A 15,012-nucleotide genomic window follows, 5' to 3' on the forward strand; every position below is an offset into this window, starting at 1 on the left:
AATATCAATTCCCTAACTGTGTTGTCATAAAAAGTGATTTTCCTGGCAGAATAATCAGATGACCTGGAATTTGGGAGAACTCGCTCTCAGTTGCAGTTACAGTTGCACTTATACTAAACTGACTGAATAATGAGTTCTGGCCTGGTTGTCTTATATCTATAGGACAGTTCATTATGGCATGACACCAGAGTTAGAGCTTACAGTTTGTCAGGAGTATGAACTCCGTAACTCCAACAAAAATAGTGCATTTCAAAATCAACAAACAGTTTCTAGTGCCCTCTATGGACAGAATTTGTGTGCATCCTCAGATGACCCTATAACGCCCATGTTTTAAGTTTCTATCAAATTTCCATTGCATCTGTCTGCAAAACTCAAGAATCGAATTTCCCTGAATAACTTGTCAGGATTGTCTTCAGGTAATATTCACCAAATATAGTGAATATTGTATGATTACCTTGCAAAAAAAAGTAGCTTATTCCAGTGCTATTAGTATAGACCTACTTATTTTAAAACTAAAAATAGTATACATAATTTCAATCCAACTTTAATGTATTGATTAGAGATTAAATGTATACTTAGGCTTATACTGACATTTACAGAAAAGTCTCAATTATGCTAGTATGCTGTATTTTTTCCCAAATATGTGGTAAGTATACTTATTTTAATGCGCTAACTAGTGTCCAGCAAAACTGAAGTAAATAGTGGACATCTCTTTCACAGTTGGCATTAATGGTGCTTTTCTTTACTGTAATACAATAAAAAATTAAAGGAAGTATTCTTTATCATTCAAATATTAGCATTTGTTTGCAATACAATAAGATTATTTTGACCTTATTTTTGTATTTAGTTGAATTTTATTAGTTATAATAAATAAATAAATACTTTATTATTGTTGTTGTTGCATTAAACATCATTACACTTGTTTCCTTCCAAATACACAGCACGATTTTAGGTTTCTATTGATTTTAAAAGTATGTTTCAAAATAGCGTTTTTGTCTCCCGCGTCCAGCGCGCGTGAGCCCAGCCAGCTTCCGTAGATTCTGAGCGCGTGCGTGACGCAGCAGCGTCCAACGGTCAGAAGATTTTTCACAGGCAAGATGGCGACTTCGGAGCCGGTAAGAGGGAGCGCGCTTCTTTCATTTAGGGCTTCAATGCGACCAGAAATGGTAAAGCGGCGTCTGTTGTGTTGTCTGCGAGACGTGTTTAAACCGTGAGCAGCACTGGTAAAAGCTGGAGGTGTCCTTCATGCGTTCAGTGGGGTTTCGGGGCGCCACCGCTGCTGGTGACTTCAGAGACAGGGAGGGTTCGGACAACGGCGATTCATCAGCCCTCACACCCGTTAACGGGTCACTGCGGATCGGCGGAATGATACCCTCACGCTCTTAGGGTGGATGTTGACGGGTTTTCTCTCGGCTCGACGTGATGAGATCAGATCTGCAGATATCTGGACACGTGTGTTCATGGCTAGCAGTGATCGGCTAGCGCGCTCCGTCGTGGCTGCTCCGTCGTGGCTGCTCCATACGCTCATTAATTAATTATTTCAATTAAATGTGACGTTTCAGTGTGCACGACTGCATTACCGTGTAGTTTGACTCCGTAAATAGCACGAAAGCCATTGTTTGCTGAAATAAGTGAGCATGTGTTTAGAGAAGCTTGTACCGTAGCCGACAGTAGAGGGTGTATGACTCCAAACTGAGCTGGAAATTTTAGACTTACTACTAACTCTATAGTCAGTGTGTGATCAGAGCTACACTCTGTGATCGAGTTAGTGGTCTTGGTAACAGGCCTGCAGATCCAGTCAGTCTGTCTGATGTCCAGGGCTTTAGAAGCCGATAGTTTGCTATTGCAACAGCTGTTTCCATTTAGTATCTTTGCTAACGTACTTATCCAGAGATCTCAGATTATCCTAGAGCACCTTTAGCAGTGAACCCAGGCTGGCAGGTGTGCAAAATGCACTGTAGGGCAGTTGAAGGTGTCGGGGAGGTGATTGTGTGGACCGACCCTGAACTTTCTGTAATCCGTTTTTCCACCATCATGGAAAAGTCTGGGTTTGTCTAGGGATTGTAAAATAGTTGTGGAAATTTCTCTGCTCTGTCGCTTTTAATGAAGTGAAACTTGAAGTTACTGGAAATGAAATTTGTCTCTGTTTTGCATTTATGTAGCGAGGAACTGAAAATGAAGAAGGCCGTGCTGATAGTCCTACGAGTGCTGTGACAAGTCCTGAGCAGTACATCAAACACCCTTTGCAAAACAGGTAAATTCATTTCTCTTCTTTGTGTAGTTTTATTTGATGTTCCCAATGCAACACATCTGTAACACATGCTGTACTGAGCACTGGGGGTGTGACGAGACACTTATCCCACGAGACGAAAGACGAGACTGGGTTCATGAGAACGAGATGAGATTTTTAGACATTTTTGAAGAAATCCTCGATGAAAAAGTCTTTTATTCAACTGAAAAACACAAAAAAAGGCAAAAAATGTATGTGCATTTTGAAATCAACTTGTACTTTATGAAATTAAACTTTTATTTTAATTAAATTATATGCAGCAATCGCAGTCTTTAAATGATTTATTGTTCAGCTCTAATGTAAACACTGCAAAATGTTTTGCAAGCCAAGGATATCATCACGTTCTCGTGAGACCAGTCCGTTCTCGCGAGACACATCGGATCTCGCGAGATCTCGTCACATCCCTACTGAGCACAGATAACTTAATTCAGTCCTAGTGCATTAGTTGTCTATGAGATCCAGTCATCCTGGAGCCATGGAGAGATCTTTACCAATATCTAAAGAGCAGCCTTGTAGCCAGTATGATGCTATGTTTATTAAATGATGGTGAATATGAGGAGCATAAAAAAAATAAAAATGAACTGGAAATTGGAATTAATTTACCAATTTTCTAGGCAATATTTATTAAAGGGATACTCCACCCCAAAATGAAAATTTTGTCATTAATCACTTACCCCCATGTCATTCCAAACCCGTAAAAGCTTTGTTCGTCTTCGGAACACAATTTAAGATATTTTGGATGAAAACCGGGAGGCCTGTGACTGTCCCATAGACGGTCAAGTAAATAACAGTGTCAAGGTCCATAAAAGGTATGAAAGTCATCATCAGAATACTCCATCTGCCATCAGACGTGCAAACTGAGTTATATGAAGCGACGGGAACACTTTTTGTAAGCAAAAACAAAAATAACTTTTTGTTTTCTTTGCCTTTTGGCTTAAATTTTTACTTAAGAAGATAATATAAATATATAAATCTAGTCTTGTGAGACATGGTGTGTAGAGAGTTATATTTTAGGTGGCAGTAGTGTTTAGTGTCATTCTGAGCTCAAAAGTCATATGAGCGATGCGGTGGCAGTCCGCCAGCATGCTGCAGGAAGTGCTGAGCTCACATGTTGAGCTGTCTCATTCCACCCCTTTCTGCCTTTTCACTGCCCTTGGCTTATTCCTGTGACATTTAGATCTGTGAGGACCTTCGTTCATTATGAAATCTGTCTCTCAGTCTACTGAAAGATAGAGTATAGACTAGTGTAGCATTCACATTTCAGCTTGTATGGCAGTCCATTTTTACATTTTCATTCTACTTCATTTATTTTTTTCTTCTAGTTTGTAGATAGATAACCAAAAGTTCAAAGTTCACCACAGGTCAGTGACAGATACCCAGCTCTCTCTGCTGGTTTCATCAATCTCTTATATGACTGATAACAAAAGCAGTTTTTGTTTAGTGGAGCTGCATTGTTTCTCTGCCTTTTTTCTTTTGTACTTCGGGATAGAATGAAACATTGTTGAAGGTGAAAATTCACTTTTGTTCTTTTATGCTCTAGATGTTGTTGAAAGAAGTTTCTTATGCTCACCAAGGCTGCATTAAGTTGATCAAAATTAAGTTAAAATGGTAATATTGTGAAATACTATTACTATTTAAAATAATTGTTTTTATTTTAATGTATTTTTGAAATGTAATTTATTCCTGTGATTCAAAGCTGAATTTTCAGCATCATTACTCCAGTCTTCAGTGTGGTCAGGATTCTTTAGTAAATAGAAAGCTCAAAAGAACAGCATTTATATGAAACGGGAATCTTTTGTAACATTGTAAATTTAACGTGTATTTGCTAAATAAAATTAATCTTATTGTTTGCATTTTTTAGATCCTTTTTTTCCTATTACACTTTTTATCATTAGTTATCAGTAGAACAATTAGATTGAAAATTTTAATTGAAAAACAAGCATGAATTGAGATTTAAGAATGACTTGGTATTAGTTTTAGTGACAACTCCATGAGTTTGTGTGAAAACTAATGATCGTGTTCTCGAACATGATTCAAGATGAACTAAAGAACTTGAGTTTCTGCATCATTTCAGCTGCTTACCATCTGGTCAGAGAATCACATGATCAGTGTATACTATACTATATAATAAATAATACTGTAACATGTAATATTTCTAATTTTTGTAGAGCAGCCATGGTTTTCCATTGGTTAACAGGACAGTATGAGTCATCTCTTTGAGAGCTTCTGCATGAATATTATATGAATGACCCAAAATGCTCACTGTGCTTTTTTGCGTCCCTGCAGATGGGCTCTCTGGTATTTCAAAAATGACAAGAGCAAAAGTTGGACAGAAAATCTGCGTCTCATCTCCAAATTTGACACAGTGGAAGATTTCTGGGCGTAAGTGTTTTTCCCTTGTCATATATTGAAATCTCATTATCATCCCTTTTTTTTTATCTTTTAACAAAGTTGACTTTTGACCATTCCTTTGACTCCTCAGATTATACAATCACATACAGCAGCCCAGTAAGATTGGATTTGGCTGTGACTACAGTTTATTTAAGGTAAGATCAGGAAGTGTGTGTATATGGCAAAACTGAAATCTGTGGATGATTATTAACAAAAAAAAAAAAAATTTGCAAAGCAGGTGCATTTTTGAGTTTCTGTGGGCATCGCTCAGTCTGGCCACGTGTGGTTTTAATTATCTGCATGCTGATAAAAAGATGAATGTTAGCAATTTGCAAAAATGACAAAATGCTGATATCCAGGTTAATGTTGATTATTGTCTCAGGATGGTATTAAACCCATGTGGGAGGATGACAGGAATAAACTCGGTGGAAGGTGGTTAATGACCCTCAACAAACAGCAACGACACAATGACCTTGACCGCTACTGGATGGAGACAGTAAGACTTTTGCTTTTTTTTTTTTTTTGCTCACGTTTTCACATGGATTAGTGGTCAACTTCATATTGACTGTCTGTACTGCAGCTGTTGTGTTTAATCGGAGAGTCCTTTGATGAAGCCAGTGAAGACGTGTGTGGAGCTGTGGTCAACGTCAGGCCAAAGGGGGATAAAATATCCATCTGGACGGGCAACTGCCAAAACAGGGATGCTATCATGACGATAGGGTATGTTGCTTACTTTCTACAGTCCACACATTAAAGAATTTAAAAGGACAGATCAAATGTATGTACTACCGGAGTGTGATATTTTGATACTTTTGAAAGAACATTCTGCATTTATTTGTATTTGTATGAAGAGTTTTACAATTTAAAATAACTATTTGCTAGTTTAATATATTTTAAAATGTAATTTATTCTTGTGATGCAAAGCTGAATAGTCTTCGGTGTCACATGGTTCTTCAGAAATAATTGCTCCTCAAGAAACATTTCTTTTCAAAGTTTTGTAATCCTTTGATGAAGAGAAAGTTTGAATATAAATCTTTTATAGAATTGTCTTTACTGTCACGTTTAATCAGTTTAATACGTCCTTTGAGTATTAGGCCCTGTCCACACGAAGCTCTGACTTCGTCTGGACGTAGCCTTAATTTCTTAAAAAAAAAAATATATATATATATCGTACTGACTACAAAGTTATTAATTCCAAGCTGAAATGTTTGTTTGATATAAACATGCTGATATCTAGCCGTTTCTGTACCGAAGACTTCATCGTGACAGTGAAATCTGTTGTTCTTCCCCTCTAGCCAACAATACAAAGAGCGTTTGAGTCTCCCAAGCAAAACCCTCATCGGATACCAGTCACATGACGACACCTCAAGCAAAAGTGGCTCTACAACAAAGAACATGTATTCAGTTTGAAGAAAACTCATTTCAATTCATTGTAGGTTTATAAAATTTCAAATTCGCATCACATTAATACTTTTGAGTTGTCAACTACTGTAGTGTCCTTCCTTTTTACGAAAAGCAAAAAAAAAAAAAAAAAGTCAAATATGTAAATGTAGTGCTCTCCAGCCTGAAATGATGAGCACCGTTACCGTGTGGATCAGGGGATGTCTGCTTGTTTAGACCTCGGAGAGGACCGCATCAGATAAAGCTATACGAGTTGAGCTAGATCTTACTGATGTTATCATTTTAGTCATTTAAAGGACTAACCGAGACTTACCTAGCTGAAGAGGTTCTAAGGCTTAGATAAGAGACTTACCGTTCTTTGCTTTAACCTTTCTTTCTCTCACGCGTCACGCCATGAAGTGTTTCTCACCGTCAGATGAACAAATAAATCCACAACTAAATCCACACGGACGTTTTAAGGGCCCAAACTGTTTTAACATGCTGTGGTTGGAGGTGTTTGGCATGAGAAGTGATTGCAGAGGCGCCTGCAGACTGACTATCTTAAAGGTTTGTAAAGGATTACTTTTGCTCTCGCTCCAAGTTAGGAATTTGGAGGAGTGGTCATTTATTGTTTCAGCTATGCTGGAATTGTGGCATCTTGCTTGTAGACCTGTCTAACAGTTGTGTTTCTCCCCTTCATCTATTTATGATTTATGCATTGCAGTTGAACTATGTAGTGAGAGGAACACCGTGAAAATCAAGCTCGTGTTTTCTTTCGGTTACTTTTTGAGGTTCTTAGCAGTGTGGACTACTGCTTGCTTTTTTTTTCTTTTTCTTTATACAGTGTATTCAGTGAATGCCTGGACATACATGCTTTTTAGGTTTGCTACCATTTTCCCCTCATTGATACTGTAAACATTTTTGGATCAGTGAAAGAAGAGAGGATATTCATTGTGAATTTATTTTGCTCATAATGTATCTTTATTATCTGTAATTCTAGGATGTATATTACCTTCTTTCAAAGTAAAGGTTATGTGCTTTGCATTAACATTTGAAATTTTCCCCCGTTTCTTTCTTCTCTTGAGTTCAAACCTACCTGAAAGTTGAACAATTATGTTAGGTGTTGCCATAAGCATGAACAAATTTCCCAGTGTATTTTTGAACGGGTACTAGAAGCGGCACTAGCGGTTAATAAACAGAACTGCACGCATCCCGCGGAAGAACATTCTAACCGGAGCTACTTCTCCAAGTTTATGTCTGTGGCGGTACACGCAGGTATGTGTTACTCCGCAGCGGTGACGACCCGAACAGGCTACAGTAGTCCTAAAATAATCACTTATTATAAATGTACCGTAGTGATTTGGGATAAAACAAAAAGGCTATTTGGTAACATTTTAAATGCAGAAAAGGTTACAGTGTTGATTTAAGATCAACTAATATAGTTCTGCAGTTATCATGTGTTTCTGTAGACCAAACTAGAGGTTACACTCTTAAAAATAAAGGTGCTTCATGATGCCATAGAAGAACCTTGATTTGTCTAAATGGTTCCATAAAGAACCTTTAATATCTGAAGAATCTTTCTGTTTCACAAAATGTTCTTTGTGGTGAAAGAAGGTTCTTCGGATTATAAAAAGATAAGCAAGAGATGGTTCTTTAAAGAACCTTTGACTGAATGGTTCTTTGTGGAACCAAAAGTGGTTCTTCTATGGCATCGCTGTGAAGAACCTTTTAAGCACCTTTATTTTTAAGAGTGTAGCATCGCCCCGGTTTTCCATTGGCTTTTGGATTGTTGCAGAAAATAAGCTCTGAGACCAATAAAACATTTCCCTTATCAAGATAATCTTCACAAATGAGCACAGCTTTTATAAATTAAATACAGTCACCAGGAGTAAACCACAGCAAACTACATAATGGGTTGTAAAGCTTCAACGTCACCATTACTAAGCTTTAGACAACTCTTTAGAGCACAATTATAAACAAAACAAAACTGTAAAAGCGGACTAGTGAGTAGATGAGTTTTCCTGTTTAATGTCCCTGAAAACCCTTTTTGTCCCATTTGTCTACTTGTTAGCAACTGCCTTCAAGACGCTTAAAAATCACTAGTTGGGTATTACTGATGCATTTTATGTCATATAATAAAAAGTGTAAATATCTTGAGCTTGTGTTTGCCACACACCTTACATTTTGAGTGCAAAAATGCTAACTAGTTTCCAGGTTTTAGGACTCATTTCAACGCTATTCTTTAGCATAGGTCCAGAGTCCTCAGCTGCATCAGTGTCTTTGTCTAATAGCAGTTGAAGTACATAACTTTAACAAAGTCACTCTTCTAGCACACAGTAGGCCAATACATAGATGACTACATTGCTTAATAATAAAAATGGCAGTAAGAAAACTTTAGATGATTACTCCATTAAACCTGAAAGTGTCAACGAATTGCGAAATTAAAAAACTGCATGCAAGAAAGAATTTCCTTAGTTAAACACAATGGGTGTGTCAGAATTACACAGAACAGGTGTTTCAAGTGCTTCTGCTTCTTTTGAATTATTGTACTCTTGACTTTTATATGCCAGTGTGTGGTAACATCCTGCAGGCCATTACGTTGTGAAACCATTCACATTCCAGGGAACTTTTCTATTAGCCATTTGGCAACAGGAGGTACGTGTCTACATTATTTTAAGTAGCATTTACAAAAAAGACTGAATTTCAGCAGTCAAATTGATTCATGCATATTGATACATACAAATTAATGCTGTAAAGTCTGTCATAGTAATGCCAACAATTAAGCAGACACGAGTTGTACCTGTACAACTATAAAATGTCAACAAAATATCATACAGAGGCAGAAAACTGAGCCCTTTGTTGCTTGCTTTGACACAGCAAATCTTTTTGCATTGTAATGTCACAAATATCAAGAGTTAAACTTGATTAAATTTGACCCTTTCTAACATATAGAAGGTCGTTTCAGGTAAATTGGACCACTTATCCATAGCATTTCAGCTAAATTCCCTCTATATCTAGAGTCTTGAAGTTCAGACACAGTAAGGGATAATGGAAAATAATTTAATTTGAGATAAACCTGTGACTATGAATGGATTATTCTTATCTTTTTCTGCATAGATCTTATGACACTTTCATTTCTGACAATAACATTTCCTGCAAGCAGTTGATTTCCACATTATCAAGGGATTGAGTGATTAGATTAAAAGTGTGAGGTCAACACTGAACAATCATTTAAATTCCATGCACCGACCAAGTTACGGTTGCTCACAGGAAATCTAGATTTGAGTTCAAATATTGTAGTATTTTTAAAGTAAAGATGGTTAGAAAGAAACTGAGAAATTCAAAGTGCCTGTTGCTCCAGTCTGAGAGAAAAAAAAATGAGTATCCTGCTCTAATGTAAATTCAGTGCTTGCTATCTCAAGGAGTATGTACATTATATTACAACTTCAAAAGTATGTACAAATCCTTTACAAGTCTTCAAAAGTCCCCTGAGTAGAGCTGCTGTTTGAATGAGGTTATATTTAAAATGGTTTATAAGATCCATAACGGACCTAAAATGAAAAACTATCAAGTTCTGAAGGATTTTTAACATTGAGACAAAATGAGTGGTTTCTCTTCTTTCTTGGCTAAAAGCACTGAAAGCATTGATGAGGAGAAAAAGTAGAATTCCACAGAGTAGCTGAGTTCATAGAGCTCCAGATTGACGCACAGAAACCATTCAAAGACAGCAGAGATGTGCTTGAAGAAGTAATCCTCCTGGATGAAGAAGATGCCATCTGATGAAAGAAGAGTTATGGAGGAAAAACAAATCTGATAACTAGCTATAAGGGATAGTTCTTCAATGACGCACCCTCATGTAGCTCCACACCTGCCTGTGGAACACAAAAGAAGATATTTCGAAGAATGTTGGTAACAATAACAGGCAGGGACCAAAAAATACAATGGGTGCCGAAACTGCTTATCAACATTCTCCAAAATATCTCCTTTTTTGTTTCACAGAAGAAAGAAATGCATGAGGATGAGTAATATAAATGACAGAATTGAGTGATATGAGTCTTATAAAGGACATTTTTAACTTTAATCATTTTTATTTTAATTTTTTTTTTTTTTTGAGCAGCAAATCAGCATATTAGACTGATTACTGAAGGATCATGTGACACTGAAATAATGACGCATCACAGGAATAAATTAAATTATATTAATGTATAAAACATATACTTATTTTAAATTGTAATCATTTTTAACTAATAGCTTTTACTGTATTTTTAAGACTTGGTGAACATATGCAACTTCTTATTAAAACATCAATCCCACATATCTGAACACTTTTTTGAGCCTTTTTAACCTATTTTTACATAATGTTTTCCTAAATGAGTCTGCTTTATTTCTATAAAATAATATTACTTTATTTCTATAAAATTGCTAGGGACCGTGTATATCTAAAAAGACACCTTCAACTACAACCGCTCTTCCTTCTCACCTGTATTTCATTCTTGCTGACATTTTGGATTTTTGTAAGCATATACATACTGAACCATAATTAATAAAAAAAAAAGGAAAATATTTTGAGCATAAAAGGATACAGAGGATGGTGGCAGTGATCTGGATAAATGAGGAGACGATGCGTAGAGGGTAGAGGACCCGTTCACATCCAGTCAGCATACATTTACTAGTGAGGGAGGTGAGGATGGTCATGTACAGACACACAAACACAAAGCTCACAGCAGCACCCAGGTAATGGAGCAACACCAGCTCTGCTGGCTGCAAGAAAACACAGGGAACAAGGTCTATTCATATCTATTTGGTCATTTCACTACACACTCTAAAAAAAGGTGTTTCCCACTGATGCCATTTTAGAACCATTGTGGATTTCTCAAAGTACCTTTAAGTGAACCTTTTTTTTAATTAATGTGAAAAACATTTTAAAAATATATCAAACTGTAAAGGACCTTTTGTGTTATGTAAAGTTTCCAAGAATAAAGGTACTTCATAGAACTATGTGAGTACAGTAAGTATTGAGAATGTTTCAGGTAATTCTGTTTTAAACAAGGATACATAATACAGAAGTTTGTGATTTGGTTGTATAGTCAAAATGTAATTAAATATAAAAACAATAATAAAAAAGTTACATTTGTTATTAAAGCATGTTTATGCATTAAGTTTGTTTTGTGACTCCACCTATGATTGACTTCACATGAATGTTGTCATACAACCTGTTATCTTATATACATGGTTAAGGATCTTTATTTTTATCTGTGTTTTTGTTTGTTTGTTTTTCTCAGAGTGAAGCCACTGAAAGTAAGGAAAGAGTTAGACTCTTTTGTTAAGGCCATTTCACCTGAGAATGCTTTTATTAAATTAATGATTTACCCAAATATGAAAATCTGCAAAAAAATTTGCTTACCCTTAGGCCACTTAAGATATAGATCAGTTTGATTTCAAGAAATTTAGCACCACTTGTTCAGCATTGGGTTCTCTGCAGTGAATGGGTGCCGTCAGAATGAGACTCCAAGCTGATGAAAACACCACAATAATCAATAATTCAGTTAATTAACATTCTGTGAAGGCAAGTGTGTGTTTGTAATAAACAAACCCATTATTAAGGTGTTTTAACTTTAAACTGTGACTTCTGGCCAGAATAAGTGTCCATAATCCATAATAATGCTTCGTCTAGTGAAAAACTTAATTCCCTGTTGTCCTCTCACATCAAAATCCACTGTTTTGGACTGTTTTCACTCTGTAAGTGGTGCTTGATCTGTACATATTTCTCTCCAGATTAACAGGAGACAACTTTTTCACTGGAGAAAGCAATATAATGGATAAAGGATTCTAGTATTTTAGAAACAATGTTTTGAAGTTGATGGATTTGTTTCTTACAAACATGCAGGTTTTTGCTTCACAAGATGTTAATTGATTGTCTGGAGTCATGTGGATTACTTGTGGATTATTGTGATGTTTTTATCAGCTGTTTGGACACTCATTCTGACGGCACCCATTCACTGCAGAGGATCCACTGGTGAGCAACTGATGTAATGCTAAATTTCTCAAAATCTGTTCTGATGAAGAAACAAGCTCATCTACATCTTGAATGGTCTGGGGGTGAGTTAAATTTCAGCCAATTTTCATTTTTGGGTGAACTATTCCTTTAAGAATTTTTGTAGTGATTTGTCAGCGCTTATACAAAAAAAGAAGTAAAATCACTCAAGGGTATTCTACTGTACTTACATTGCAGTTCCCTGCCGTGAAAGCACCCACAGACACCACACAGCCTAAAATCACAGCAATCTTACTGAGAAGCGAATGAACACTGTTCCTGTCCAAGATGTGTGCATGATGGAAAACACAGAAAATCAGAACTGTGCAGACAAAGAGAAGATGTATTACACAGATTGTCTCTCTTTAAACCACAATACAATTCACTACCATGAGTGATAAAAATGATATTTAACTGAATGCGTTTTGTCAAGATGTGAAACATAATCTGAAAACCCACACAAAAATGAACCAGCATTGATTGTTGCTGTGAAAAGGGAGTTTTCTGGAAAGTTTGTTCCACTTGTGCTGCAAAATAAGCAGAAAATGCCTGTCATTCTTTTGGAATATGAAATGGAAAATAACAGGTGTTTTAGAGGTTAATGTGTTTTGCAGACCTTATGGTGGGAACATTATCCAGGGTGCAGCAAATTCCTGTTTCATTTGGGTGACATGAATTTCTATATTCCCTGTTACATTAAAAAATTGTTATAATGAAACATGCATAACAGAATGATAGCATTAAATACTGCTGGTTGAACTCATCACTTTACCAGTTATTAAGTGAGCAGACATGGTTAAAACTTAATGCAAGTCCGTATCTGTAAAGACAAGAGAACTCTTTACAACACAAATCATTTTGAGTCACTTTGATTCATACATTACACTGTTCGGCATCATATTTGCTGAATGAAATCCAATACTGGTTTCTTACTAATTTTGTTGTTCTAATTCCAAATGCCTTTTTTGCTGAATCTGTGTGATTCAGATCATTTTGATTTTGACAACCATTTGTAAGGTGAAGAAAGCTTGTATTAACCCTAAATGACCAGAACAACTGCCACAAAGACATGATTCCTGTCTTCCTTTGAGCCAGCTTACTAACTATTTGTTCCATTCACAGCCTATTTATACTCTATAAATGATTCTGGAGAACCTGACAATATTTTATGCCTAATTTATGCCACTCCTTGCAGATTGTAAATTAAAGTCAAGTCAAGTCAAGTCTGCTTTATTGTCAATTCTTCCACATGTACAGTACATACATACAGATAATCGAAATTGCGTTACTCTCAGACCCACAGTGCATACAGATAACACTAACAGTAAAGCCTAAAAATCTAGATCAAATATAAAATATAAGATACTATACAATAAGGGAATGTAAAAAATACATATAATAAAAAATAAAAATAAAGTTAAAAAAAGCAGCGCAAGGCACATGGCAGATAGAGTGCACACCAGTGAACAAACAGTGCAGATGAAAAGATTTTTAGTGCAAAAAAAAATTATACATTGTGAATACTTCTTTTTGTAATTAAAACTTTTGATTGCTTTTGTTTTTTGATAGGGCATTATGTAATGTTTTATTGATATTTTTAACTCGGCACAATCAAATTATAGGCCTTTTTATTTACAAATCTCTTTTTTTTTTCAAGTTTCAGGGCTATGTTTTATATATATATATATATATATATATATATATATATATATATATATATATATATATATATATAGACCGTGAGAAAAAAGAAGGAAAAGAAAAATAGTACTAAAATTAGAAAATTAGTACTGTGATTTTGTGATTTTATTTTTCTATTTAGCTCTAGTAGAGATGCATTAGGATTGTTTAATAAGTAACACAGAAATCGACGAGCGTTTAACAATGTGTGTGATAATTTATCTTAGATCAGACTCCCCTTCCAGAGAGTAGAAAAGACTGATTTGAGACTCATTGAGTTTTTCTGATCCTGACTTCGGTTACTGAGTTTAAAGTGTAATGTGCCTTGACGCTTATGACATCAGCACTGACATTACTTGCCTCTTGTTGTTGCTTTGTTGTTCAGCTTGTTATGCAACAATCATTTACACGTCAGCACCAATGGCATAATATATATATTTGTGAATTATGACTGAAATGTAAATTACGATTAAAACTATGCCTATCTATCTATCTATCTATCTATCTATCTATCTATATAGCATTCTCATAAACAGTGAAGAGATATAATAATAACAAAATAATAATAACAGTAATGCAAAAATGTTATCAGTAATAAAAGACTGTAAGAAAAATCTCTGAGTTTTAATTGACCATTCATTTGCAATATGTCATTTAAATTGAGAGAAATGGCAAAAAATCTTGTGAACTCACACTGTCCAACACCCGACGAATGAGACGGCACACAGAACAACTGGTAAGATCACCCAAACAGCCATGTTTCTTGGAGAAAGTTGGTTCAAGAATAAAATAAAGCGCTGATAATCTCAGGAGTGATCCTTCCACGGAGGTCTTGAAAAGCTGACTGACATATCAGCCCCTCAAAAACACGCCAACACGTCCTTCAGCATCTTTCACATTGCTGCTGGCCTTACCGGTTTACCGTCTCTGCTACCAGATGAGCTACATTCTTACATAAATAAGCAGAGGAAGCTTTCCACCACGTCCAGCCACTCCTCTATAAGGTTATCACCTTCTTTAAGAAAAGAGAATATAACAGCCACAAGGCAAGTGTTGAGTCACCTCAGCCTTGTGTTTACTTATGATCCTGAGAGCATGTCATTTAAGAGCAGTGCTTCCCAAACTTTTCAGGTCAAGTTCCACCTTCAATCAAATCAGAACATCTAAGTGTCATCTAGTCACAACAAGGATCCCTCGAAATGTTTAAGCACTAATTTATTCTCTTTGAATGCAGTAG

At 35.9% G+C, this 15,012-nt stretch overlaps 2 protein-coding genes across 3 annotated transcripts; one reads left to right on the forward strand and one right to left on the reverse strand.

Moving 5' to 3' along the window:
- Window positions 1-995: 995 nt before the first annotated feature.
- On the forward strand, window positions 996-7,118 carry LOC109100790 (eukaryotic translation initiation factor 4E-like). 2 transcript variants are annotated; one of them, XM_042736534.1, is made up of 7 exons: window positions 996-1,115; window positions 2,163-2,254; window positions 4,577-4,672; window positions 4,773-4,836; window positions 5,064-5,177; window positions 5,262-5,401; window positions 5,977-7,118. In XM_042736534.1, the coding sequence occupies exons 1-7, from the start codon at window positions 1,098-1,100 to the stop codon at window positions 6,089-6,091; spliced, it is 639 nt and encodes a 212-aa protein (XP_042592468.1). In that variant the 5' UTR covers window positions 996-1,097; the 3' UTR covers window positions 6,092-7,118. The 2 variants fall into 2 exon arrangements, with proteins under 2 accessions (XP_042592468.1, XP_042592467.1); XM_042736533.1 differs by having other exon boundaries at window positions 1,097-1,166.
- Window positions 7,119-9,107: 1,989 nt separating this feature from the next.
- On the reverse strand, window positions 9,108-14,715 carry LOC109100789 (transmembrane protein 150A-like). Its single transcript, XM_019114225.2, has 7 exons — window positions 14,469-14,715; window positions 12,868-12,915; window positions 12,712-12,783; window positions 12,555-12,622; window positions 12,287-12,417; window positions 10,645-10,822; window positions 9,108-9,837 (listed from the first exon to the last, which is right to left on the reverse strand). Exons 1-7 carry the CDS (start codon window positions 14,531-14,533, stop codon window positions 9,647-9,649), a joined length of 753 nt encoding a protein of 250 aa, XP_018969770.1. The 5' UTR covers window positions 14,534-14,715; the 3' UTR covers window positions 9,108-9,646.
- Between the last annotated feature and the right edge of the window lie 297 nt (window positions 14,716-15,012).

Source organism: Cyprinus carpio, chromosome B13, assembly GCF_018340385.1.
Source record: "Cyprinus carpio isolate SPL01 chromosome B13, ASM1834038v1, whole genome shotgun sequence".
Taxonomy (NCBI): Eukaryota; Metazoa; Chordata; class Actinopteri; order Cypriniformes; family Cyprinidae; genus Cyprinus; species Cyprinus carpio.